The sequence below is a fragment of the Ictidomys tridecemlineatus genome, chromosome 2 (assembly GCF_052094955.1).
Source record: "Ictidomys tridecemlineatus isolate mIctTri1 chromosome 2, mIctTri1.hap1, whole genome shotgun sequence".
Lineage (NCBI taxonomy): Eukaryota > Metazoa > Chordata > Mammalia > Rodentia > Sciuridae > Ictidomys > Ictidomys tridecemlineatus.
Genome location: NC_135478.1, coordinates 47,617,361 through 47,644,528, shown reverse-complemented (window position 1 = coordinate 47,644,528; position 27,168 = coordinate 47,617,361). Strand labels below are relative to the sequence as shown.

General features: G+C 35.8%; 1 protein-coding gene across 3 annotated transcripts in view; it reads right to left on the bottom strand.

Annotated features, from left to right (window-relative positions):
* The window catches only part of Dcp1a (decapping mRNA 1A), a 55,528-nt gene extending 28,762 nt beyond the window's left edge, over positions 1 to 26,766 (bottom strand). The window contains exons 1-4 of one of the 3 annotated variants that reach the window (XM_021731134.3): positions 26,538 to 26,766; positions 24,031 to 24,071; positions 22,315 to 22,442; positions 1,491 to 1,557 (exon numbers count right to left, since the gene is read on the bottom strand). In XM_021731134.3, the coding sequence (XP_021586809.1) occupies positions 1,491 to 1,557; positions 22,315 to 22,442; positions 24,031 to 24,071; positions 26,538 to 26,672 (371 nt within the window). In that variant the 5' untranslated portion in view covers positions 26,673 to 26,766. Of the gene's footprint in view, positions 1 to 1,490; positions 1,558 to 20,203; positions 20,243 to 22,314; positions 22,443 to 24,030; positions 24,072 to 26,537 lie in introns of those variants that run through there. The other 2 variants (XM_005317209.4, XM_040289749.2) reach the window with 2 other exon arrangements.
* Between the last annotated feature and the right edge of the window lie 402 nt (positions 26,767 to 27,168).

Here is a 27,168-nt window from a genome sequence, read left to right as displayed (position 1 = left end):
AAAGCCCTAAGGGCAATTCCCAGTAAACACACACACAAAAATGATCATCAAAGCAATGCCTTTGTTAAGATCACGAGATGAAGTCCTCATAATGGCATCAGTGGCTTTATGAGAAATAATGCAGACCTGCACTAACATGCCTGCTCTCATATGATGCCCTCCTTCATATTATGATGCAAGAAGACAACCCTCCCTAGATGTTGGTACCATGCTCCTAGACTTAAAAATCATAAACCTCTATTCCTTATAAATTAAATGAACTTTTTTGCTGAAAAACAGATAAATCTTTTTTAGAGGTAAGGAAAAAAAGGTTCTAGAGAGCCAGCCCTTTTTCTAATAAATAACTACAAGTTCACAGGGAGAGATGCTCTCCAGGGTGAACACAGTAACAAACATGGGCCTGCTTTCTGAGCTCATAGCCAGAGCAGACAGAGTAGGAGGCTAATAAGCAACCAATCAGGACATGCCAGGACATTCCTGGATTATAATTTGGCTTTGGCTATGTGAACCTTTCTTAAAAAAATGTAAACTGAAAACTGAAGTTTGGGGGTTAACTACTTATCTATGCTTTTAGGACAATTAATTAAAAATTAGAATGTTAAAAAAAATTAGTACTGTTTTCTTCCAAACATGCAGTATAAACCTTGCAGGAGAGCAAAGGGAATTTAGATTTGACAGATGGGGAAGAAAGATCTACATTTCTGAGAAGAATTTAAGCAAAAACTGAAGAGGAGGAGGCAGAGGTACACCAGAACACATTGTCCATGCAGCACTGTCCAAGTTCTGTAGCCCCTGAAGCTCCTTCAGAACCACAGTGTCTTGGGCTCCCAGAATACAGACTGGCAGTCTAGTAATATGGATAGGCCACACAAGATATTTTCTACAGGCTAGCTTCAGAAAGGACATGAGTCACCCTTCAGAACATTAATTCAATGAAATTTTCCAAATTTCAAAGATTTTGGGTTGTAACAAAACCTTCTGGAAGATAATCTGTTAGTGGATTGGGGACTGCTAAACCTAGTTTGTGTCAAAAGCAAGTTTGCTTAAAGGAATTCAAATGGATGTGTGCAGGAGTTTTCTTACAGGCCACTGAATATAGTACCATCTGTTACAGTGGAAATTTCGATAGCTACTGCATATGCTAGTCAGGCTATGTACTGGATTAGCTGACAGCCTCTGGAGCTGGGCAAGTTGGTCGCCCTAACTTACAGTAAACTTTTGGTTAAATTATGAATTGTTGGACCAGATATGATACAGTCATTATAAATACAACTGGAGAAAATTTAATGCCTTGACATTAAAAGCAGAATATACAGCATGAGGCTATTTTTCTAAAAAAACAATCCACATATCAACCTGATGTATTCATGAAGAAAAAGACTGGAAACAGACATTTGCAAACACTGGAAGTAGTAGAATTATAGACAAGTTCAGAGTTAGGTTTTTCTGCCTTTTTCAAATTTTTGGCAGTAAAAAGGAAACATACTTACTCAGCCATGAGTTTTGCTATGCGGTGACAGTCATTCTTATCATAAAACCAGATACTGTATATTGACACTTGAAAAACAAAGAGAAAAAAAAATGGTAAGGGGAAATAAGGTTTTAGCATTTGCATATATAAAAATAATATATTATCACCAAAGAATATCACTGAATTTATCATCATACCCTCATTTTGTTAACAATCCCTCTAAAGAGAGAAAAAATAAAACAAACAAAAAAATCCCCAAACTCCTTCCTTCCCAAACCCTGTTTAACAAATAAAGACAGGTAAAATATTTAGATAAAAACTGCAAAGAATAGTTGATTTTAGACATTATTATCAGATCTCATTAAACTTAGAAAGGACCCTAAAGTTTAAGATTTACCATTATTTATGTATTATCAAGAAGAAAAAAGATTGCCAATAAAACTAAAACTAGATCAATATAATTGATTTTAAGATGTATTCCAAATTGATATTAAAATATGAAAATAGGCCTTTTTAAAAAATAAAAACCAAGTTCTGTGGCTAATCAAAGACCACAATCTTTTTTTTTTTTTTTGTATGAGTAAACCCAAGAGTGTTTATCTATTGGGCTACATCCTCATCCATTTTTATTTTTTATTTTGAGACGGGGGTCTCACTAGGTTGCTTATAGCCTCGGTAAGCTGCAGAGGCTGGCTTTGAACCTGTGATCCTCCTGCCTTGGCTTCCTGAGCCTGTGGGATTACAGGTATGCATCACCATACGTCATCACCATACCTGTAATCCCAGAATTTTTATGAGTCTCTTGAATCCTAAAATACAGAATAAAAACTATGTTACAGTAAAAGTGAAGTTTTAATAAAAAATAACAGCTTTACATCCAAATTCAGATCAACTGTTATATGTGATATGGACTGAGCTCAATCACTCTTCTTTTACTATCTTTTTTATTCCTCGTATGCTGACCAGCACAAATAGTCTTCAAAAAGTATTAGCTGTAAGATAAATGACCCTTATTTTTAAAGATGACAATATATAAAATTAATTGTATTTTTTTGGATATGGTAGGTAGAAATCCTAAAGATTCAAGTCAAAATAAACATGTGGATGGGTAAGGCTTATTGCTACCATGTGCATCCATCATGACACAGCTTGCTTAGCTTATTCCTCCTTTGATACTTAAGATGATGCTCTGGCACAGGAAGGGTGGGTATCATTATGCTTTTTTTTTTTTTTAAACAAACTTATTTTGAAACAATTGCACTTTCACATATAATTAAGTCAACACTCCCAGTGGTAACATTTTATAAAACTATGGTATAATATTACAATCAAGATACTGATATTCATCAATGAAGTTACAGAATACTCCCATGGCCACAAGCATCACTGGTGTCCTTTTATAGTCAAATACACCTCCCTTATTTCCCTCCCAGTTCTGACCCCTGCCAAATACTACTCTGTTTTCCATTTCCTTCCTTCCTTTCTTTCTGGTAATGAGGATTGAACCAGAGTACTCTACCACTGAGCTACATCCTCAAGCCTTTTTATTTTGAGAAAGGGTCTCATAAAGTTACTGAGACTGGCCTTGAACTTGTGATCCTACTGTCTAAGCCTCTGCAGTCACTGGGAACAGTGCCAAATTAATCTGTTCTCTATTTCTATAATGTTATCATTTCAAGAGTGTATATAAATGAAATCATATAGTATCTACGAGGATGACTTTTTCTGACTCAGTGTAATTCTCTAGAGTCATCCAAGTTGTTGCTTGTCTCAATAGTAGTTGCTCACTCCCAGTAATATTCCATGGTATGGATGTTCCATTGTATTTATTCACACATCTAAGAACCAGTTTTTGTTTATTATGAATAAAGCTGTTATGAATTTGTGTACAGATTTTTGAGTGAAGATAAGCATTTATTTCTCTGGGTTAAATGTCCAGGAGTACAGTTACCGAGTCATTATGATAGCTGCAAGTTCAGTTTATTTATCTATTTATTTTAAAAAAAATTTTTTAGTTGTTGCTAGACCTTTATTTTATTCATTTAGTTACACGTGGTGCTGAGAATTGAACCCAGTGCCTCATACATATAAGGCAAGCACTCTACCACTGAGCCACAATCCTAGCCCCTATTTATCTATTTTTCTTTTTGTGGTGCAGGGGATCAAACCCAGGGCCTCCAACACGCTAGGCAAGTACTCTACCACTGAATCACCCCCACCCTCCAGTCCCATGTTTAGTTTAATAAGAAATTGGCAAACTGTTTTCCAGAGTGACAGTGTCACTTTACACATTCCTATACGTGCAAGAGTGATGTAGTTTCTTCACATCCTTGCGTTTGTTGTTACCACTACATTTTTTTTTTTTTTTAGCTATTCTGATAGGTGTATGGTGATATTTCAATATGTATTTTTGTTGGTGGTGGTGATACTGGGGACTGAACCTAGGGGTGCTTTGCCACTGGGCTACATCCCTACCCCTTATCTTTCACTTTCAGACAGGATCTAAATTGCTTAAAGCCTTGCTAAGTCATTGAGCTTGGTCTGGAACATGCAAACCGCCTGCCTCAGCCTCCTGAATTGCTGGGATTACAGGTTGTCACTGCATCTGATTCATTATGGTTTGAATTTACATTTTCCTAACAGCTAATAATGTTGAATATATTCTCATGTGCTTTTTTGCTATCTCATATCTTCTTTGGTGAAATGTCTTTTGACTCTTCTAATTAGATTTTTTTTCTAACTATTGAGCTTTGAGAATTCTCTACATACTTGAGATACTAGAACTTTGTTGGAAACAGGGTTTGAAAATATTTTCTCCCAGTCTGCAGCTTGTTCTTTAATCATTTCAGGAATGTCCTCTCAAGGCAAAAGTTTTACATTTTCACCAGGTCTAATATATCAGTTTTTCTTTTAGTGATCTTGCTTTTGGGGTCAAGTCTATGAACTCTTTGCTTAGCATTACTTCCAAAACTTACATTATTTTTCTTTTGGTCTAATATACCAGCATTATTTGTTGAAAATGATAACCTTCCTCTGTTGAGGGATCTTTCAGATTTCTTTCAAATATCAGTTGGGCATATTGTATGGGTCTATTTCTGGATTTTTTTATTCAGTCCCAATTATTTGTTCCTCTGCCATTACCACACTATTCTGGTTACTGTAATTACAGAAGTAGGCCTTAATACTGGGTAAAGTAGTTGGGTGCCATGGCACATGCCTGTAATCTCAATGACTTGGGAGGCTGAAGTAGGAGGATTACAAGTTTGAATTCAGCCTCTGCAACTTTGTAAGACTCTATCTCTAAATAAAAAACAAAAAAGGCTAGAGATGTAAATCAGTGGCAAAGCATCCCTGGGTTCAATCCTTAGTACTCCTCACCCCCTACCAAATTGTTCAGACCAATTCCTTCCACATTATACTTCAAGATTGTTTTAACTTCTAGGCCTGGGCTTTCCCATGTAAATTTTAGAATAATCTTCTCTATGTCAATGAAAAAAGCTGCGTAGGTTTTGATAAGAAATGCATAAAATCTATGGGTCAATTTAAGGACAATTAACATTTTTACTATGTTTAGTCCTTCAAAACACAAAAGCAGTATTACATTTATCTATGCCTGATGTTTTTTGTTGTTACTTTGTAATTTTCAGGACACAGGTCAATCCTGTACATGTTGATACCTGAATTTACTTTGCTTAGGAGTGGTTATAAAATATACTGATTTTTAACTTTGTTTTCTACATTTATTAGTACATAGATATGTAATTGGTTTTTGTGTGATGATCTCATATCCTGAGACCTTACCAAACTCAATTATTAGCTCTGTGAGTGTGTACATATACAGTTATGTCATCTGATTGCCTTTTTCCCAAATCAGTAGGCATTTTCTTTCTTAGCTCATGGCAGTGGCTGGAACTTCCAGTAATATGCTGAATAGCAGCGATGAGAATAGCTATCTTCATCTTTTTCTTGATCTCAGAGGAAAAGCATGAAGTTTAGGATGTTAGCTCTAAGTTTTTATAGGTACTCTTTATCAAGATGAGACCATTCACTTCTTTTAACTCAAAGAGTTTTTATCATGCTGGGTGTGGTGGCACATGCTTGTAATCCCAGCAACTTAGGAGGCGAGACAGGAGGATCACAAGTTTGAGGCCAGTCTCAGCAACTTATCAAGGCCCTAAGCAATTTAGTGAGACCCTGTCTCAAAAAAATCATAAATGTGCATTAGATTTTGTCAAATAATTTTTTTGCATCAAAATGATATTTATTTTTTCTTATTGCTATGTATATTACATTAGTTTTCAACACTGGACTAGTTTTCTATTTCTAGAATAAAGCCCCTCTGGGGCTTTATTCTATATGCTTATTTTTATTCTATATGCTTATTTTTAATTTTTTCTTTAACTTATTGCTATGTATATTACATTAGTTTTCAACATTGGACTAGTTTTCTATTTCTAGAATAAAGCCCCTCTGGGCATTGTATATGCTTATTTTTAACATATTGCTGAATTTGACTTTGGAATATTTGGTAATGACTTCTTATTCCAAGTTCATGAAAGAAATGATCTGTAGTTTTATTTTCTTGTACTGTCATTGCCTTGTTTTGGTATCAGGGTAATTTTAGCTTTATAAAAACAGTTGAGAAGTTTTCATTCCTTTTGTATTTTCTGGCAGAGACAGTAAAATTTATGTTAATTATTTTTAATTCTCTGGTTAAAACCACTTGGGCCTGGGGATTTCTTTTTCAGGAGCTTTTAATACATTCACAGATTCAAATTTCTTTAATGTTTGCAGCACTAATCCTGTTATCTATTTTCTCTTGTTTGAATTACATAGTTTGTAGTTTTCAAGGAATTGTTCCATTTCTTCTAAGTCTATGAGAGTTTAGTTTATGAGAGTATAGTTGTTTGTAAAATTTCCTTATTACCCTTTTGATAGCTGCAGGACCTATAATATAATTTCTTTTTAAAAAAAATTTCTTTTTAGATGTTAATTAACCTTTAAAAAAAATTTTTTTAGATGCATGGATCTTTATTTTTATTCATTTTTTTATATGTGGTGCTGAGAATCGAACCCAGTGCATCTCACACATGCCAGGCAAGTGCTCTACCACTGAGCCACAGCCTCAGCCCTGTAATATCTCGTTTCATTCCCGATTCTGGTAATCAATGTTTTCTCTCTTTAGTCTTGCTAAATTTTTGTTAATTTCATTGTCTTTTTTCAAAGAAGCAGCTTTTGTTTCATTGATTTTCTCTACTTTCTTATTTTCACTGACTTATACTCTCATCCATGTTAATCACTTTCTTCCATTTGCTCTGAATTAATTTTGCTCTTCTTTTTCTAATTTCTTGAGGTGGGAATTCAGGAGATTCTTAACCAGTGTTGCTTGGTGGGGTGGGAGGAGTTTCTCATGGTCAGGCCACCTGAGTCCTTTAGGAGGGGAAGGAAGCCTCTATCCTTCACAGATGAAGATAGTTTCCCAGGCCAGGCTGGTTGTGACATGATTTCCTTTGTCAGTCCCACCCTGTCCCCTTCATGAAAGGGAGGGAGAACACTTCCCTGGTGGCCATTCATTATCAGCAGAGCTTCCAATCCTTCCGGTTAGTTTTGACTGGCTCACCTAGTACTGTTGGCAGAAGTCCCATTCAAGTGAAGGGAGGAATGAGTCTACCTGGGTTTGTGTTTGTAGGTTGAGAGTTAAGAAAACACCAGATTCGAGTCTTCTTCTGTTCGGCAGGTTGTAAGACATTCTGCTGTGTTGTTCTGCCACTTTTGCATCCCTCATCAGAGCATTTTCCTCTTTCTACCTTTTAGGGTTCTCCTCAGTATTTCCTGTGTCATTTCCAGATTCTATAGATGTACTTAGCAAGGAGAAGCAGAGAGAGACAAATCTATGCCATTTTGTTTGATTATAAGTCCCACTATGCATTTTTATGGTTGGAAAAACGAGTCCAATGGAGAGGCTAAGGGACTTATTAATACATCAAGAGGAAAAATTAGTCCTAGAACCATAACTGGAACTCAGATTTCCTCATTTGTAAATTATCTTGCCAATATACACCTTTTGCCTAAATCTTTTTATTTTAAGTATTTATTTTTTGGTGTGAGATGGACATAATATCTTTATTTTATTTTTATATGGTGCTGAGGATGTAACCCAATGCCTCATGCCTGCTAGGCAAGCACTCTACCACTTAGCCAAAACCCCAGCCCTTGCCTAAATCTTAATACATTAAAATAATAGAAGCATTTAAAAAATTTTTAATGCCTCATGAGCAGCTGGGATTACATTCATGTGCTGCTACACCCAGGTTCAGTAACGTCATAATTATTTTACAGAAACAGAGATTGTGGGCTTCAATTATGCTTAAAGAATAAAGCAAAACATAAAAGAAAGTCTATGAATAATTAAGTTAAAAAATTACACATTAAAAGGATAGCATAGGATATATAACATATAAATGCTAGCACAAGAAATTTTAAATAAATTAAAAATCTCATAACTATCAATTGAACTCTAAAGATATTAGTAATGTATATCAATTTAGAAAACCACTGTTAATAAAGGTCATTTAATGGCAAATTATGTTTCATCCTGAATTGAGGTCATTATTCCACAAAAGACTTCATGGCAAATTACAACTTTAAAATTTCCCTTCTTAATAGATATAAAAGTTTAATTGGATTTTTCTATTGTTATTGCAAAGTGAACTGAAACACTGATATACAGAGTGAACAACTGGCTTTAATTCATGGAGAAAATAATAAAAAAGATTTTTTTCCTCTACCTTGTTTACAAGGGGGCTTCCCTGGCAGAGAAAACCTCTATAATCACACTAAATCTGTCCTAAACCTTTGGGCCCCATGTCTGGCCATGGGTCCTGCAAGTGAAAGCACTACCTGAAAAGCAGACTGGGATGATCAGCCTCTGAGATTTCAGACTACTGTAACTTCCCAGTTTTGGAAGCCATTTTATACTGACTCTCCTGTTTACTGAATTTCAAAGTACTACAAGTGTTTCAAACAGAATAAAAACCCAAATGAATAACAAGTCATTTTGAAATGTTTTACATGATATAAATCAACAAATTGACTAAGCTTTGAGATCTCAAGGGAAAGAGTACAGAAGTAACCTTGCTATATAGGAGGTAATTATTAAGCATTATCTACTGCAGGGTCTTTAGCTCTTAGCAGCTAAAGCTTACCCCAACACAGAATAAATCAGAACAAGGCTTTGAAAAGACTCCATATATGGCAATTACATGCAATCACCTTTCTTTAAATATGCCTCTTCCAACTTTGGCTAAGGAATACCCAAAACACCAACTCCAAATATGAGAGATTTTGTTTTCCACTAATACATATATATGTCTGGACATACCCATATGATTTATAATGGTGAGAAAAAGTTTACATTATGTAATATATCAGGCTCAGAGAGGAACATACAACTTTTTCTGGGTAAAAGAGATGCAATTAGTATGTTTTCACAGAGGATTCTAAATCAAACTCTTAGACCCATATTAAAAATCAAAACAAGTCCATCAAAGCTGTCAAGTTAAGATAAATCTTCACTTATGTCCTCTCTTTTTTCCTTAGAGAAATCCAATATAATTTAGAAATACGACACATGCTTCTATACTTGTACATACATTATCAAATAAACTGCCAAAAGAGAGTCAAATGCTTTCAAAGGCATGTCTGCAGAAGAAATACAGATAAGGAAGCCATAATGATAGCTTAATGGGTAAAGGATAAGAGTCACACTCAATTCTGCCAGAAGCAGACCTGTAGAGGTTCAGACACGCATCCAAGAATCAGCTCTGTCTGCCAACATAACGAATGCTCAATGCATGCAACTGGCAAGAAAGCCCAGGGATCTGCCACTAAGCCTGTCACTGCCACTAGTGAGGAAAGACAGATAAGTTCACCAGATAGCTAAAACTGCAGAGACTTTGTTTCTAAACCAAAGCTAAGAATTCTTACCTTAAGAGAACTCACAATCAAAGGCCCAATATTTTCTGCCAACAATTTACTTGCTAAGACATCCAAATAATTTCCCCTAATTAAACCATAGGAGACTTAAGTTTCTGGCAATATAGTATTATTTTGCTACAGCAAGTAATGATGGCACTGCACTCTGTTTTATACATGAATTTTCTCAAGATGAAAGCAAATTATTTAGTTAATGGATATCCAGTGACAATAAGTCCTAAATGTGTATAGGCAAGTTACTGAGAAGCTTAAGGGTGGTATGACAGAACATTTGATTACTGTTAGGTTGTACTAAAATCAAGCACAGATAATAAAATCCAAAATCAAATGTTTCCTATGCTTTTCAGATGAAGGCTCTTCCCTGTGGAAAATGTAATAAATAATAATGATAAGAGTTAAAGTATTTGGATTATTTGATATTGACAAATTTAAAGCTGAGGGGAAGAGTTTTCTATTTCTTAGAGAGCCGTGTTTGAAGATCCAGCAATTTATGATTCAATGTTATACTTAGTTTTTCATCTTGAGTGGTGTAAGGCACATACAAGATCAAGAGAATTCAAATTCATTTGAAGACTTTGTCAAATCCCTTTACACTTCTAGGGATGCTGTGAAATGTCACAAAACAGAGCTGGGAATCATTCTTATGCATATGTTGTCCTTTGATTCACTTATTATTTAGATCTGACCTACTTTCTAAAAAGATTTGAGGAAGCTGAAGATTTTCTCAGTATGGTGCCAAGCAGAAAAAGGGGTCTAATAAAGCCTTTTGGTGGTGGTGATAAGAGTCATAATACTTCTAAAGATACTGAAAAAGATCTATACCAGAAAACAAAAACAAGATAACTGGCTTTGAGTATAGTCAAATATGCTTTTATATTACTTTTATAATCAGAAGGACCTTTTCTTCTGATATAAAACATGCAATACTGCAGCTATATAAACATGCTTATCAGACTAATGACAAAGCAAATGCTTATACCTTGACAGATCATTTTCTTTAACACAACAATAAGCCTGATGGCTCTCTATGAACACCAAAAGCTTGGGAAAAAGGATCTAGGATAGCGGGTAGAACAAACACACACCAACTCTCACACATAGGAGAAAGGATATAGACAGACAAGACAGTCTTACAATCCCAAGAGGAGATTTTGGTAGGATGCAAACACTTGGGCAAGAAGATGCTATGGATCTACAAGTAAGGCTGGTAAATATGGTTCTGATACTTTAGCAGCTTACCCTTTTTAGCTCCCCCAAAAGCCCCCTCATCTCAGAACATCACCGAACACTAATGTGGAAGAGAGAGCTCAATTTCTAAAATTTAAGTGGTAGTATCTACTTATTGAACAACACTTAAGAGACTTATATAATTTTAATATGCTATTCTGCAAGCTCCTTAGTTTATATTATTAAAACTTGGTAACATCTTTCTAAATCAAATTAAGTCAGAAGATATTTATCAGAAATACTGCTTTCAGTTTTTCCCCCCGCAACATTATAATCTCAGTAAGAGGATTCAGATACATGGAATGACCACTGAACTTGTTTGAGTATTAGGGAAGTAAATCCAACAACATTATAGTCGATCATTTTTTTTTCTTTTTTAAAAATATTTTTATTTTGTTTACTTATTTTTATGTGGTGCTGAGGATCAAACCCAGTGCCTCACATGTGCCAGGCAAGAGCTCTGCCACTGAGCCACAACCCCAGCCCATGGTTGATAATTTTTATTTATCAAATTTTATTCTTCAAATAATGAAGAAATGGGCAACCCCAAATAAAACAGTAAATCACACAAGGGTTTTGCCTCAGCTGTTAAGAATTTATAGTCACAATTGTATGGGTACTCACTGCTCCTTCACGCAGGAGAAGCTTACACTATAAATGACTGGATGTGACACAATGCTGGACACATCAACTACCACACTTTTATGTATCGTAAGAGAGAGATAAAGGGTGAAAAGCATGTCCTTTGGCCTCCATGAAGTTGAATTCCAGTTTCTTAGGCTTTGGGAAATAGATTGGACTAGAAAGGTATGGGTGTGTGCAGGGGGACTTTTTTCCTTAACTTCTAACGTCCTACATTTTCCCATCAATTTACTAAGAGATCATTTAAATCAGAGTTGTAAGTACAAATGCCTATAAGGGTATTAAAAAATCCTGGTGTGTGTCTGTGAGGGAGGGAGGGAGAAAGAAAGGGAGAAAGGGAGAAAGAGAGAAAGAGAGAGACATACACGGAGAGGGAGGAAGGAAGGAAGGAAGGAAGAAAGGAAGAAAGAGAGAGAGAGAGAGAGAGAGAGAGAGAGAGAGAGAGAGAGGGGGAGGGAGGGAGGGAGGGGGAGAAGGAGAGGGAGGGAGAGGGAAGGAGGGAGAGAGAAAAGGGAAATGTTGGGAGCAAATGCTATGTTTTCCTTTAAAAATCTGGGCATACCTGGACATAATGACTTTGTGAATAACTTGGATCTATGTGGATTTCTCAGGGCACTGAACTTGAAGGGTTGAGGTTTATACTGTCCACTCCAGATTTAGTGGTTATCCTGTATTTCAATTTTTCCAATCACAGTGAACTTCACAGTATAAATTCAAGGTGAAAATTTATGTACATGTTAATATATATGTCACTTAATATGTAATCGTGGTTTCCTTTGTAAATTCTCAAAGAATAAACATTAAAAGTATTAAATATTAATGTGATAATTATCTAAAAGGAATTAACTGCATGTATGATCAGCTTATAAAATCTTTATAATTAAGATAGCAAAACAAAAGATAAAAATTGCTTTTATCTGATAACATCTTGGTGGGGGCATGGGGATGGGTGGGAGAGGGAAGCTAGTGATTAGTGAACATAATGAAAAGGAGTTATTTTGGAAATTTTGAAATACTCACGGACTCAAAGTTACCAAGAAGGTACTTGGTAGAGGTTCTACTAGAATACTAAGTAGTGGTCTATAATGAGACAGAAGTAGCTCTTATTTTTAAAATGTCTGACCTCAGAGCACCACAGAGTCAACACTTTCAGTCTAAGTCACTGTATGTTCTCATGGTGTTTTCACCCCTTTAATCTACACATGTGGCAATAGCGAGGCTTTTTCCTTATCTTGGTCCAGGAGGCTGGACTAATGCAGTTGCCACAGATCCTTTCTCCTTCACTGATTACAGGACCATACCAACGACAGCAGTGTCGCAGCTGATGGTAGAAGACTGCCTTTCTTTAGGCTACAAAAACAGCCCTGTGCTGAACTGAAAGATCACAAAGGATGAACCCCAGAACTTTTCTTACTGTTTATAAATTCCTCTTTCAGTTTGGAGGTAGAACTCACATTTTTTGACTTGACAAATTATAAACTCATCTTGCAAGGAAATTTCTTGCACTGTGCTTTAAGTCTGAAGATTTGTTCCAAATGCCAACAACCACCTACCATCTCTACTGTTCTGAGTCTTGCCCTTGAACTGAGAAAGGACAAGCAGAGAGACAGAAAAAGCACACACTACAGCATTTCTCCTACTAAAACTTTCCATTTGGCAGCTGTGTTTTCAACACTATGGAAATGAACCTCCCTACTTTTTCTAGTGATCTAATTTTAATTAAAAATGCTCTCCATCAAGAGACTGATGCCCGATATAAAGGAAAAGTTATAAGTGAAGCGGAAACAAAGGGGTACTTCTCCCAGGATTTTTCAGGTAAGTTTTAAAAATACTAAACAGTAATTGTATTTTATTTTCTATTTTGTTAGGTAAAGCAGACTAAAAAGTAACACACTAGACTAGTAGCTATGTATCAATGCTTTCTTCAAGAAATTTCAGATTCAGTTTTACCTATAAATGATTATTTTCAAAGTGTTTTATAGAAACTAAAGAGTGTTCAGTTTATAAGTGTCAAGGTAAAATAAAATTCAGGATATATTTGGGTTCTTTTGAAAAACCAAAAAAGGACTGTTCGTTCGTTAAATTTTCCCAAAGTACTTTGGGATTATAGAAAACATTTTAAGGGCTGGCGTATGGCTCAGTGGTAGAGAGCTTGCTTCGAATGTGTGAGGCACTGGGTTCAATTCTAAGCACACATATAAATAAATAAATAAAATAAAGGTCCATCAACAACTAAAAAAATATTAAAAAATATTTTTAAATGAGAAAAGAGGCCTTTGGTGAGAGATAACCTGTCTTAAGGTGTTAGATAGAGGAAACCTAAAAAGTTGTCTTTGTTAAAATAATTACCTTCTGGTAAAAAGAGACGAAGTCTAACATGTACATAATATAAAATAATTGCTTCTTTTTTGACTAAAATTACCATCACACGCTTTCCTTAAGATAGAATAAAGCTAGGACTGAAGAGAGAAAAATCTAGACTTTATTTTTTTTAAATTTATGAATAAGTTTTGCTGCTAAAAATAAAAAACCACATCAATATCTTTACATCTCTTTGGCAGATCTGATTTTCACGATTATTAGGACAATTGTTCAAATGAACAACTGATAACCCTCAAAATACAGACCTTATATACTAAATTTCATAGTTAATCCATGGTGATTAACAATAAACATGAATAGCTCTGGGCTTAATGTAGTAGCATATTTCACTAAAGAGTTTTGAACCTTACTAGGAAGGCAGAGTTCTAACACTAAGAGCTCCAATACACTTTTAATGACTTCTGCTTATAGTTTTCTAAGAAAATTCAATAGAACTATTATTACAGAGCTTGATGGTATCACAAACCTGTATCTTAATATTTTCAATTAACCTGGTTACATTGTAGATTATCTAACTGTGAGAAAGAAAACTAAAAAAACAGAACAAAAACCCACTTGTGTTTGCTTTTATTCTTAGCTTCACACGCCAAGTTTTAGATTAAAAAAAAATTGTTCTAAACTTACCTTACAGAATATTCTTGGGGGCATTTCATAATTGAGAAGAAAGCCTATATACCAAAAACGAATTCCAGGTTACCACTTTCACTTTGAGAGGTGTCCAAAGAAGTAGCAAAAAAGGACACCTGACTCTGGTCTTGGGGAAAAGCACCTTCTAGGAGAAACATAGTGAGGCATGTTGCTTGAAACAGGTGCTCACCACCTTGCTGAAGAAATAGTAAATACAAACATAATACTTTCACCACAGAATGCCCAGAGACTAGTTTCCTGTAAAGACAGGACAAGAAATGTATAGATGCTATATCTGACTTTTAGAGGCCATTCTCTATATAAAGAACTATCCTAGTACCACTTATTGAATAGAACATTTCTCTCAGCATTTTCTTTAGATGTGATAGGAGAAATTTTTAAACTATCATGACCAATTATTTTATTGTTTATGAGCCCATCCAGATATATTTATGCCTGCGGATGTTTTTGTTAAATTGTGCTTTTCTACCAAACTTCGTATCATCTGAGTTTTAAATGTATGGACAAAAAGTGTTTCCTATTGGTTTCTTGTTTTTTTAAAAAAAGCATATATATTTTTTAATTGCGATAGAAATATATTTTTATTCCCAAATATTGCCTATTGTGACTCTTCTCACCTTTTTTGGGTTTTGTTTTGTTACAGTATTAGGGATCTAACTCATGAGTGCATGCTACCATTGAGCTACATTCCCAGTCCTTGTTATTTTTTTATTTATCATTAAGTTGCTGAGGTTGACCTCAAATTTCTGATTCTCCTGTCTCCTAAATATCTGAAATTACAGGCAGCACCTGGCTCCTCTTCTTGTTTTATATTGTTGATGTGTCAATCTGATCTATTGTTCTTCTGTCATCTCTACTTTCTGCAATTGATTTCTACCCTCATCTTTATTTTCCTTAATCTTTACTCAGATTTTTTTTTTTTACTTCCTAAATTCTTGGGTTGGATAGCATAAGCACACCCCTCCATAACATTAAATTCTCTGCTTTATCTGTCAATTATTAAAGTGGTCTGTTAAAGTTTCCCATTTTGATTAGGGATTTTCAACATTCAATTTATAATTGTGATATATATTAGGTATGAACTAACTCAAATCTTCTAGATTATTTATTCCTTTCATCTTCATGTATTTAACATTTATCCCTACTGATGCTTTTTGTCAGTAATGATTAACATAGTTACATCAGCCTTTTTTGGTTAACATATGCCTGATATGTCTCATTCTACCCCTACTTTTAACAAACTGCATATAGGCAAATTCTATGTTTATCCAATCTCATTTAGCTGGCAAATTTAGTTCAATTTGCATTTATTCTAATTACTGATGTTCTTATTTCTGCCATTTTATTTTTGGGCTTCACTATGTTTCTCCTAGAAAGTATTTTTCCCCATGACCAATACCAGGTGTCCTTTGATTGCTACTTCTGTGGACACCTCAAGAGTGAAAATGGTAACCTGGAATTCATTTTTTTTTTTTTTTTTGGTATACAGGGTGAAAGTTAAGGTATCCTACTTTTGTTCTATAGTAGTTAACTGCAATATTTTAATTTTATTATTTTTGTGGGTACTGGGGATCAAACCCAGGTCCTAGCAGACGCTAAGCAAGTATATCATCACGGGCTATACCACCAATCCAGTTTCACTTGTTTCTTTCTTTCTTTTTTTTTTAATTAGTTGTTCAAAACATTACAAAGCTCTTGACATATCATATTTCATACATTTGATTCAAGTGGGTTATGAACTCCCATTTTTACCCCATATACAGACTGCAGAATCACATCGGTTACACATTCACATTTTTTCATACTGCCATACTAGTGTCTGTTGTATTCTGCTGCCTTTCCTATCCTCTATTATCCCCCTCACCTTGTTTCTTAATACCAAAACTATAATTTTTTTGTTTTATAGTCAATGTTTACCTTTATTTGTGCCCCCTGTGCTTATTATTGATTCTTATATCTCATTCCTTCCATGTTCCATTTTCTTTTTGGAATATATCCATTGGAATTACACTATTAAGCTTAAATTAACTGATGTCAAACAGATGCATAAAAGGAAATGAGATTTAAAACTGAGCTACTGCTGCACTAGCACTATTTCAAGAGCTCAACAGCCACACATGGCTAGTGCTCACTGCTGCAGAAAGCTGCTTTAGAAGATCTTATAGCCAGATGTGCTGGAGACAAATGTTCTGCTCTTGTTGAAAATATCTATATTGTCTTGAATTTCTGATTTGTTGGTTGTTTTCTCCTCAGTCCTCTGTGGAGTATGTGTTAGCCTGATTGGTGTTCCTTTATAAATATGCTATCTCAAGTAGCCTTTAGTTTCTGTCTCTTTGCCTTTAATATTTTTTAAGGCACGTGTATTTCTATTTTTCATGCTTTGGGCCCATTTTATTGTTATTAAGGTTTATTCCTTTTAGGAATTCTGAAAACTTAAATCATAATCTCTTCAAATATTGCCTCTCTCAAATCTACTTTTATTACTTTAAAATTTGTATCCATTATATATTAGACTTTAATTCTATCCTCTTTGTCTTACACTTCCATTCTCTCCCTTGTCATCTGCCCCTGCTTTTGGGAATACATTGTGTATTTCTAGATTTTTCTTCTAGTTCACTAGTTTTCTTTACCTGTTACTAATTAACTGTTGAATCCAGGTAGAGTTTATTTCCGTAATTAAAATTTCAATTTCTATAAGTTTTACTTAGTCTGTTATTTTAAAGTAGCATTTGATCTTATATTTTTTATTTCCTTTTGCTTCATTTTATAATCTATATTTGATAGTTGCATTCATTAAAGTGTGTACCTGATCATTCTGTTAACTAAATTTTTTGTAAAGTGTTGCCTAATCCTGCTGTTATGTTATATATTTACTGCCTTTCATTCACTGGGAATTGTTTTCTTGCACATTTAGTAATTTTGAACTAAATGAAGCTTATCTGTGAAATTTCTGGGCAAACTAGGTTAAGAATTGTGTCTTGTAAGGGGCTGGGGTTGGAGCTCAGATGAAAAGCGCTCGCCTAGCATGCGTGAGGCACTGAGTTTGATCCCCAGCACCACAAAAAAATTAAATGAAGGTATTGTGTCCACCTACAACTAAAGAATAAATGTTTAAAAAAAAATACCATAGGTTATTAAAAAAAAAAAAGAATTATATCTTATAAAAAGGTCTTACTTTTGCTTCTGTAGGTATCCTAGAGTACTTACCAACTGAGGCAATTTTATGCTAATTTCTTTGCCTAAGTAAGAAATTATACCAAATGAACAGTTTAACTTGAATATCAAATCTGTATGAGAAAAAAATTCATGGTTACAATTTTCAAGGGTGACATTTTCCTTCTTACCCATAATTCAGACTGAGATAAACGTGGTTGCCATCTCCCTAGATTGGGGGGGCAGATACTTCCCAATTAATTGCTAAGAACTAATTAGGAGATTTAGTTACATGCTGGTTTGTGGGTCTTAGTTCTCTCTCTACTTTGTTGCACAACAGCAGCCTAATATTATGGAGTGCATGTATCTTCAAGAACCCCACAATAGCTGACAACTAATGTCATCTTCTATGTTTCTGATTTTAGCTTTAAGTTTTCACTTTCATGCTGGCCCCTACTCTCTCTTCAACTATGCTATGCATTCTAGATTGTGTTTCTAAATGTCTGTATAAGATACTACTGGACAGGAACTGAATATTTTCTTTGATGTACCTATCATAGAAATCATAGAAGTCTCTATGGAGTGGTTTTATAATCCAGTTAGTTAGTAAAATGGATTGAATTTACAAGTGAAAACAGATCACTAGATTGATGGTAGTATGCAGATTCATAAACCAAAAGATCTTTGTAACACCATAATCCATTGGGAAGAACTGTTTTTGTTCTGTTTTGATGTTGAGACCAGGTTTCATTATGTTGCCCAGGCTAGCTGCAAACTCCCAAATGACTGCAAATACAGATGTGTGCTCTTGTGATCAGTTTGCTTTTTTTTTTTTTTTTAATATTTTGGGGGATGTAACTCTGTGGTAGAGCGCTTGCCTAGCATGCAAAGAGGCCTATGTTGGATTTCTAGTAAACCGCAAGCTCCGAAAAATTTTTTATGTTTAACAGACTTTTTCAACTTATCATGCATGCCTCAGGCTGCCTGGTAACAAACCCTACAACATTTGAAATATTTATAAAGAGAAAGTGGGCTAGGGATGTAGATCACTTGTAGAACACTTGCCTACCATGTATGAGGCCCTGAATTTAAGGAGCACTGCAGAGAGAGAGGAAGAGGTTGGGGGGAGATGTACAGAGGTAGATAGATATTGGAGTCCCTAGCTTGTCCATGGTACTAGTCAGAAGCACACTGGAGGCCTGGGTTATAAGACAACCTTGACCATACTAATAAGATCATCCGGCTTGAGTTTAGGATGGAGACAAAGTCTTTGATATTTTGCATTTAAAAGGTATTTGGCTGACAAAAATATCTTTTTTTTTTTTTTTTAAAGAGAGAGTGAGAGAGGAGAGAGAGAGAGAATTATTTTAATATTTATTATTTTTTAGTTCTCGGCGGACACAACATGTTTGTTGGTATGTGGTGCTGAGGATCGAACCCGGGCCGCACGCATGCCAGGCGAGCGCGCTACCACTTGAGCCACATCCCCAGCCCCTGACAAAAATATCTTATATTCATGATGCCCTTTTAGGATAAACAGGTCAGATCAGTGGCTTAAGTGATTTATCTCAGGTTACAGCCAGCAAAATGGCAAAGCCTAGAATAGAATTCTTGTCTGCAAACTAAATTTCATGCCAAAGAAGTGTTACTATGGCAAAACCAACCTCAGGAATATATTCTACAGCTTTCTATTTAGAAATCATTTATAAAATTTCAAAAAGGAATGTTTTAAATGAGAGGCATAAGAACTAACCCTAATCTGGGCATGGCAGCACACGCCGACAATCCCAGCAACTTGGGAGGCTGAGGCAGGAGGATTGCAAGTTCAAAGCTAGCCTCAGCAACTTAGCGAGATCTTGTCTCAAAATAAAAAATAAAAAAGGGTTGGGATGTAGCTCAGTCGTAAAGAGCCCCTGGGTTTGATTCTTGGTACAAAAACCAACCAACCAACCAACCAAACAAACAAACAAAAAAAGAAAAAACTGCAACAACAAACCCCCCAAACCGGAGCAACAACAAAAACTAACCCAAAGTGTCCCAAGTGGTTCGTGCAATTTAGGTACTATACAACAAAGGGTATGTTAGATAGAATACAAATTCATGCTTTAGATTTCCACTGTCCAATGTGGTAACTACTAGTGCATGTAGCTGTATAAATTCAAAAGGATTAAATAAACTAAAAAAAGATTCTCTCTCATTTATACTAGCAGCCACATTTCAGGCACTTAGTGATCAGTCACTCTATTGGACAGTGCTGATACAGAAATTTTCTGTCTTTACAGAGTTCTACAGGATAGTACTGCTATCGAAGATGTACTGATGAATTATATAATTTCATTGCTGCAGTAGAGTAGAAAGGATTGACTTTGAAGACAAACAGCCCTAGTTTTGAGTACTGGGTCTTTCACTTATTACGCCTGCAAATCCTGAACAAGTTTCTAAATGTCTCTAAGTTCTCTGTTTCCTCAGTCTATAAGTTGGGAATCAGAAGTAAAGAGATCAGAACATTTCTCAATACTAGAGAATCTGCAACCTCCCCATTATTTACTGAAATCCCAATGAAGCCTTTTGTGGCTGTTAAAAGGCCCTTGTAAAGAATGAAAATATAGTGTTTCTGAAAGATTTGAAAGAATCTCCAAACCTAAGACCTTAGTTAATAAAAGCATTCTCTCTGTAAGATTTTACCTTTTTCTTGGGAGTGGAGTGGGTAGGTACTTTTTATAAATGCAGAAAAACTAAAATAAACAAAGAAGGACCAATAATTAGAACTAGAAACATTTATAGTTCATTATTCTATTACATTGACTCTAAAAGTTGAGTGAAAAAAAGCTGGATATGAAGGTGTAATTTGAATTAAATGGGTCAGGTGTCTTGGTGGTATTTCCCACAGGAGAACGACAAAAGAATAGCTACAGAATCAGGTATAATTACTCATATGCACAATCAGATATTAACTTTTTATTTAAAGAACAAATCCCTAAACAACTCAATAGCTTGCTGACATAAGTCTATTTTCTACTTTAAAGATGAGGTAGACAAAACATACACTTAAGAAAGACTTCAACACTCTCCAAATCACTGCTTGTTGTTTTGTCACTTCTCCTGAATACAGCTATTTCTTTAAATACTTTCCCCCAAAGAAGGACCTAGTTCAGTGAGTTTTCAAACTAAAAAAACCCCCTTCCCCTCCATTACTGGGAATAAACCCTGGAATGCACTACCACTGAGCTACACCCCCATCCATTTTTATTTTTATTTCTATTTTTTGGTGCCAGGGATCGAACCCAGCCACTCAACCTATTTTTTTTTTTTTTTTTTTTTAATTTTGAGACAGGGTTTCACTAAGTTGTTCAGGTCCTTGCTAAGTTGCTGAGGCTGGCTTTGAACTTGTGATCCTCCTATCTCAGTCTCTAGAGCTGCAGGGATTACAGTCGTGAGCTACCATGCCTGGCCCTTTTTATTTTTGGACAATGTCTTGCTAAATTGCTGAGGCTGGCCTCAAAGTTAAAATTCTCCTGCTTCAGGCTTCTGAGTTGCTGGGATTACAGGTGTGCATCATTATACTTGAGCCACTAAGAAAACCTTTGTTTCTATCTCTTGTTAAAAATCTCTCTAGGGCTGGGGTTGTGGCTCAGTGGTAGAGTGCTTGCCTAGCCACGTGCGAAGCCCTGGGTTCGATCCTCAGCAACCATATAAAAATAAATAAAATAAAGGTATTGTGTCCAACTACAACTAAAAAATAAATATATATATATTTTTTTAAATTTCTAAAATAAAACGCATCAGTTCATTTTTCTCCCCAAGAATATTCTAATTAACACAATAATAAATACTTCCAATGATTTAGTCATAATTATTATAATAAATTAATCTCTGATAGGGTCAGAGTTATAGAATATTGTCATTTTTGTCGGTCCTAGATTACTGTCTAGATTTCTGTACTTTTCTTTCTTGAAAAGGAAAAGGTCACTCTAACTTTGCTGACTGCATTAATCATTATTAGAGCCTATAAAATGTCTGAAAAGACCCTGGGTTAGGAACCAGAAAAAGATGATAATCCTCATTCTCCAACTGAATGTCTCTCATGCATTTATGAGTCTCAGTTGACCTGCCTACCCCACATAGGTTACATTAAAAAAAAAAATTTTTTTTTTAGTTGTAAATGGACACAATACCTTTATTTATTTGCTTTTATGTGCTGCTGAGGATCAAACCCAGTGCCTTATATGTTCGAGGCAAGTGCACTACCACTAAGCCCCAGCCCCAGCCAATACTTTTATTTTACTTATTTATTTTTTTTCTTTAAAATTGCATCTATCTATTTATTTATGTATTTATATGTGGTGAGGATCGAACCCAGTACTTCACATGTGCTAGGCAAGTGCTCTACCATTGAGCTACCACCCCAGCCCCATAAAAGCCCATACTTTCTTTGTGGAAAGAAGTATAAGTATGTATTCCCATCTTGTGTTTCCTCAACTAAGTTCTGTTGCTCAGGGGCATGGGCAGCTAAGAGTCCAGTGCTATAACAAAAACAAAGGAGTAAAATTTATTTTCAAAAAAACAAACAAAACAGAAGGCTAATTATAGTATAGCTAGCTAAAATAACATAAGTTATTATATACAAAAAAGTATTTCCAATTTTAGAGTCAAGGACAAAAGATCTGATCTTACTAAGAGACTCATTTATAATCATAAAACAGAGTGTAGTCCACATTTTGTATTTTAGTTTCAAACTCCAAAAATAATATACTGAGATTAAAGTCATTGACTTAAATATAAACATATATACTCACAGCTTGCATTTCTATACAGAAGAAATGGCTCATGAAGCTGAAACTCCAAATCTTTATTCACTGGTTCAACTAGATTGTGCATATTTAGTCGATTTACAATGGTAAAACCATGGTAAGGTGAAGCTGACCTGAGATTTAATAGAAGAAAATCCATAGTTACATTTTAATTTGCAGAAATGTTATCTCCTCTTTATTTTCATTTTAAAAAATGAATACATTAGGACATTATATAATATCACACTTAAAACCATTAACAAAAAGTTTAAGTCACCTTGTATATCCCTGCTCAGAAGTTTTAGGATTTAGTTTCTTAGAATATAGGCCAAAGTCCTTACTAAGACCAACAAGACATACTCCCAATTCTCCACCCCCACTTTAACCTCTGATTCTCTTTTCTTGCTTCCCCTGCTCCAGCCACATTGGGCTCTTCTCTCTTTGCAGGAGTGCTTCTTCCTAAAGACCTCTGTCTGGACCAGTACCCCCAAAACACAGCTATCTTATTTGAGCATTTGCTCAAATATTACCTACTCAATGAAGCCTATCTGAACTACCATTTTTAATACTACCCAACCTAAATATCCCTGACTTTTCCCTCTTCATCCATTCCACTTATTTTTTATTTTTATTGGCTTCCTCCTCCAACTAGAATGTAAGCTGTATGTAAATTGGGATTTCTGTCTTATTTTTTTTCACAGATGTTTCCCAGAGATAGACACATAGTAAGTATGATAAATATTTGCTGGAAAAAGTATCACTTATTTTAAATATGGTACAGAATTGGCTATAATGATGTCTACCACTACAATAATAGTTTTTCTTAACACCAAATATGTCTTCACATAGTTCTTCTGAATTAGATGGAAAAGACCTGACTCCTACAATAAGTGTATTAGTTCCCATAATGGGAGAACACAATCCTTTGGATCTTCCTCACATGTATCTAATATTTTACTGTTTCTCAGTGACATACATGGGGAGGTAACAGAATTTTATTCTACAGATTAGGAAATAAGCTAATGATTAATGGCTATGCCCAGTTACCCAAATAATATAAATGGAATTTAATTTTAGGTTTTTTGATTTCAAATCCAGTTTCTTCTATATTAAGTGATTCTATACTAAGTGCTATCTGGTACACTTTTAACCAAAATTCACAAAATGTGTTAAAGTGCCCCTGGATTCAATCCTTAGTTAAACAAACAAACAAACAAAACTCCCAAAACAAACTACAGAACACAGAGATCAACTCTCAACTACTTACTTTATAGAACTAATTTATATATAAACTCTTTCTCTCATATGTGTGTCTGTGTACTTGGATATATTATTTTATGTCCTTTTTAAATATAGGGAATGAAAGGCAGGCATCTGTTTCAGATTCATTCATCACTCAAAAATGCATTCTATTTTGTAATGATTTTGCTAGACTCCTACATAAATTCTAGTTCTGTTTATTCTGAATCACAGGAAGGATAAGAGAAGGGTTAGAATCTCACAGCTAGGAGTGGATGAAAAATTGAAGGGAATAAGAAGGAAAATTCCAAAGATAAATAAACAGAAATGAACCACTTCACATGACATTGCTCCCCATTGTATTTCATTTACTTATCTGTAGTAATGAGGATTGGACCTAGGGCCTCATGCATGTTGGATAAGCGCTCTAATACCGAGCTATATTCCTAGTCCCCCATCATTAGTTTTTTTTTAAAAGCTTACCTTCGATATACAAATAAGGTCCCTTCTATATCAGTCTTCTCCTGTAACAGACAATGAATCAATTAGTGTGTTTCTTAAAATCCAACTCCAAAAGTCCCAATGGAGAAAAAATGCTTCATGTTTAAAATCAACATGTTATATTTACCACACTTTTGAATAGGAAGTCTCCTTCTCACTCCACAAATTGCTATTACCAGTTTCTCATGTATCCATTCAGTGTTATTAGTGCATACATATGCATACATATGCAATGTTTAAACCAGGAACATATTTATACCTGCAACATTTTTCCTGTTTAACTAATAAAGGACAAAACTGTAGAATTAACTCTTACAGGATACTTTGTTTCATCACTGAGGGATTTTTGGTATTTTTTAAGAGTAACAAATTTTGTGGTTAGTTAAGAATAACTATCAGTTTGTTATTTTTAGAACTGTTGAAGAGTTATGGATATTGAAACTATAATCTGCCTTAAGTAATCACTATAGGTCTCTAAGAAAAAAAATTAAATTTAAGTGAAAATATGATTAAGAAAGCAACTCATTACCACTTTTTCTTTGCTACAAGAGCTTATTTAGATTTTTTAAACAGTTACACTGTTTCATTTTCAAAAGTAAATCATCCTACGGGTCTGCAATTCACAGTCTAGATTGGTTGTAAGAATTTTAATGTAACTAACAAACTTTTTTATTTATTTATTTTTAGATGTGTGGACTTTTATTTTATTCATTTATTTATATGAGGTGCTGAGAAATGAATCCAGTGTCTCACACATGGTAGGCAAGCACTCTACCACTGAGCCACAACCCCAGTACTAGCAAATTTTTAAAACTTTAATGTTAATCATATCAAACTGAATTTGCTGGAATTAAAAATAAATTATTGTCTTGACTTCTTCAAAGAATATTACCTTAGCTTAAATATCATGGTGACACTTTTCTTTCCTAAGGATTGAGGCCTTTTCTTGCCTTTAAAAATGTTATTAGTAGCTGGGTGTGCTTGTGGACACTGATAATTACAGTAAATTGGGATGCAAAGGCAGGAGGATTAGAAGTTCAAAGCCAGCCTCAGCAACTTAGTGAGACCCTGTCCTGAAATGAGAAATAAAAAAGGACTGGGGATGTGGCTCAGTGATTAAGCACCCCTGGGTTCAATCCGTAGTACCAAAAAAAAAAAAAAAAAAGTATAAGAAACTGATAATTGGGATTAGGGTGTGGCTCAGTGGTAGGGCACTCGCCTAGCATGTGTGAAGCATGGGATTTGATCCTCAGCGCTACATAAAAAAAAATAATATAATATAAATGTATCGTGTCCATTTACAAATAACAAAAAATTAAGAAAAACAGAAACTGATAATTGCCTCACAGTAAAAGAAAATTTGTTCCCAAAAAACATTGTGCAAAGTTATAACTCAGTATAAAATAACAGAGAAGATTTTGATTATCCCCTATGTGTCATGATGCAAATAAGCAAATAGCAGCTTATTTTTCAATTGAGGTCTTTGTAGCTTGTATTTCTTTCTTAAAACAAACTCCAGTTTAAAAATTCTAATGCATTTGTATGTTGTAAAAAACATATTACAATAATCTTTTCAGTTTTGTTTAAGGATTTCTCATTGAAATGTGAATGCCATTGATGAATTTAATCTAACCAACATTTATGAATTATTTTACCGGTGTAAAGCCTATAGTTGAAAGAGTTAATTAGAAAGGGTCAATCACAAAAACGGGGAACTTATGTTATGTAAACAACTAATGAAGCTTCAAGCAAGAGTTAACAAAAGTCAGTGAACAGACTTAATACAACTTTTTGGATCTTCTCTGGTGCACAAAAAGCTAGTAAGTACTTAGTTTGAAGGTAGCATTCAGAGGTGACATCATCGGTCTCCTTTCCCTGTAAAAGGTCTCCAGGGAATCCAATTAACATAGAAGCCCCTTCCTTAATTGTTTGAAATCTTTTCCAAAATTCCGGAAATACAGTGTAGTCCAATTAAAGCCAAACTCACTCAAACTAATTGGATTTCAAATTTCAACTCCTAATGACCTCTGGGAAGAGGGCTCACGTGTATGTCTGTTGGGGGAGAGAAGGGGTGTTCATTTTTAGATTATGTATATATAATTTATCTAATAACCCTCGAAGCTTCAAATGTAAGCTTTCAGGCATCTTTTCGTCCTACTGGTCTCATATTCCCTAATGCATATGTAAAGAAGGCAAGTCGCCCACGTCCTCAGACCTGACCCCAAGGGACTGATCTTGCTCCAATCGCCCCCCCCCCGCCTCCAGCGGCTTTTCCCTGAGATGTCTCGGGCCTACTTTTTCCACTCTTTCGGCCTAACCCCGCGCGCTGCCGACACCCCTGAAGCCCTGGTCCGGCTCTTGGCCAGTTCCTGGCCTCGCCTCCACCGCCCTGGCCTCTTGCTTTGCCCCCCACGCCAGGCAGCTTGCGCTGTCCCTTTAAGAGGCGGCAGCAACCGGACTGGCGTCTTCTAGGGATAAACCTCACTCACCCACTGGTTGGCTTTAGGGCAGAAGGTGTACAGAGCGACCTGGCCCGTGAGGTCTGCTATGCTGGTGATGTAGGGGTCGTGTTGCTTCAGGGCCGCCAGGCTCATCTCCTGCCCAGCTCGACTCAGCGACTCCATCTTGAATCCCAGAGCTCAGCCCCTCCAGCGGGGGCGGAGTAGCGAACAGGAAAGTGCGATCCAGGCAAAGTTCCCCCAGCTGCATCAGTACCCTTAACTTCCGCCTCTCAGCTGTGCCTCACGGCGGGGCGGTACGTCAACCATTCTGTTCCGCCGCTTGTCCACCGCCAGTTACGAGTTCCGGTGACGTTAGGTCCCAGGGGCCCAACGGTCCGAAGCAGCCAGCACGCCTGCGCGTCAGAGTCGGCGGGCGGGAGTCCTTGCGCTTCCTCTTCTCGCGCTAAAACGTCCGGGTGCCCGGGGCTGTACGCGGGTCTTCCAGGCTCCTGCTAGGAGATGCTGGGCACCGTCGGGTGTCTGCTTCGGCCTCTCGAGGCAAGGGAAGGGCGCCACAGAATCAAAGCACCGCCGTGGAAATGCTGGGCTCCACGGGCCACTGAGAAATAAAGAAAAGCGTGGAAAGGGGGCAGCTCCGAAAATTAACCCCCAGTATTAG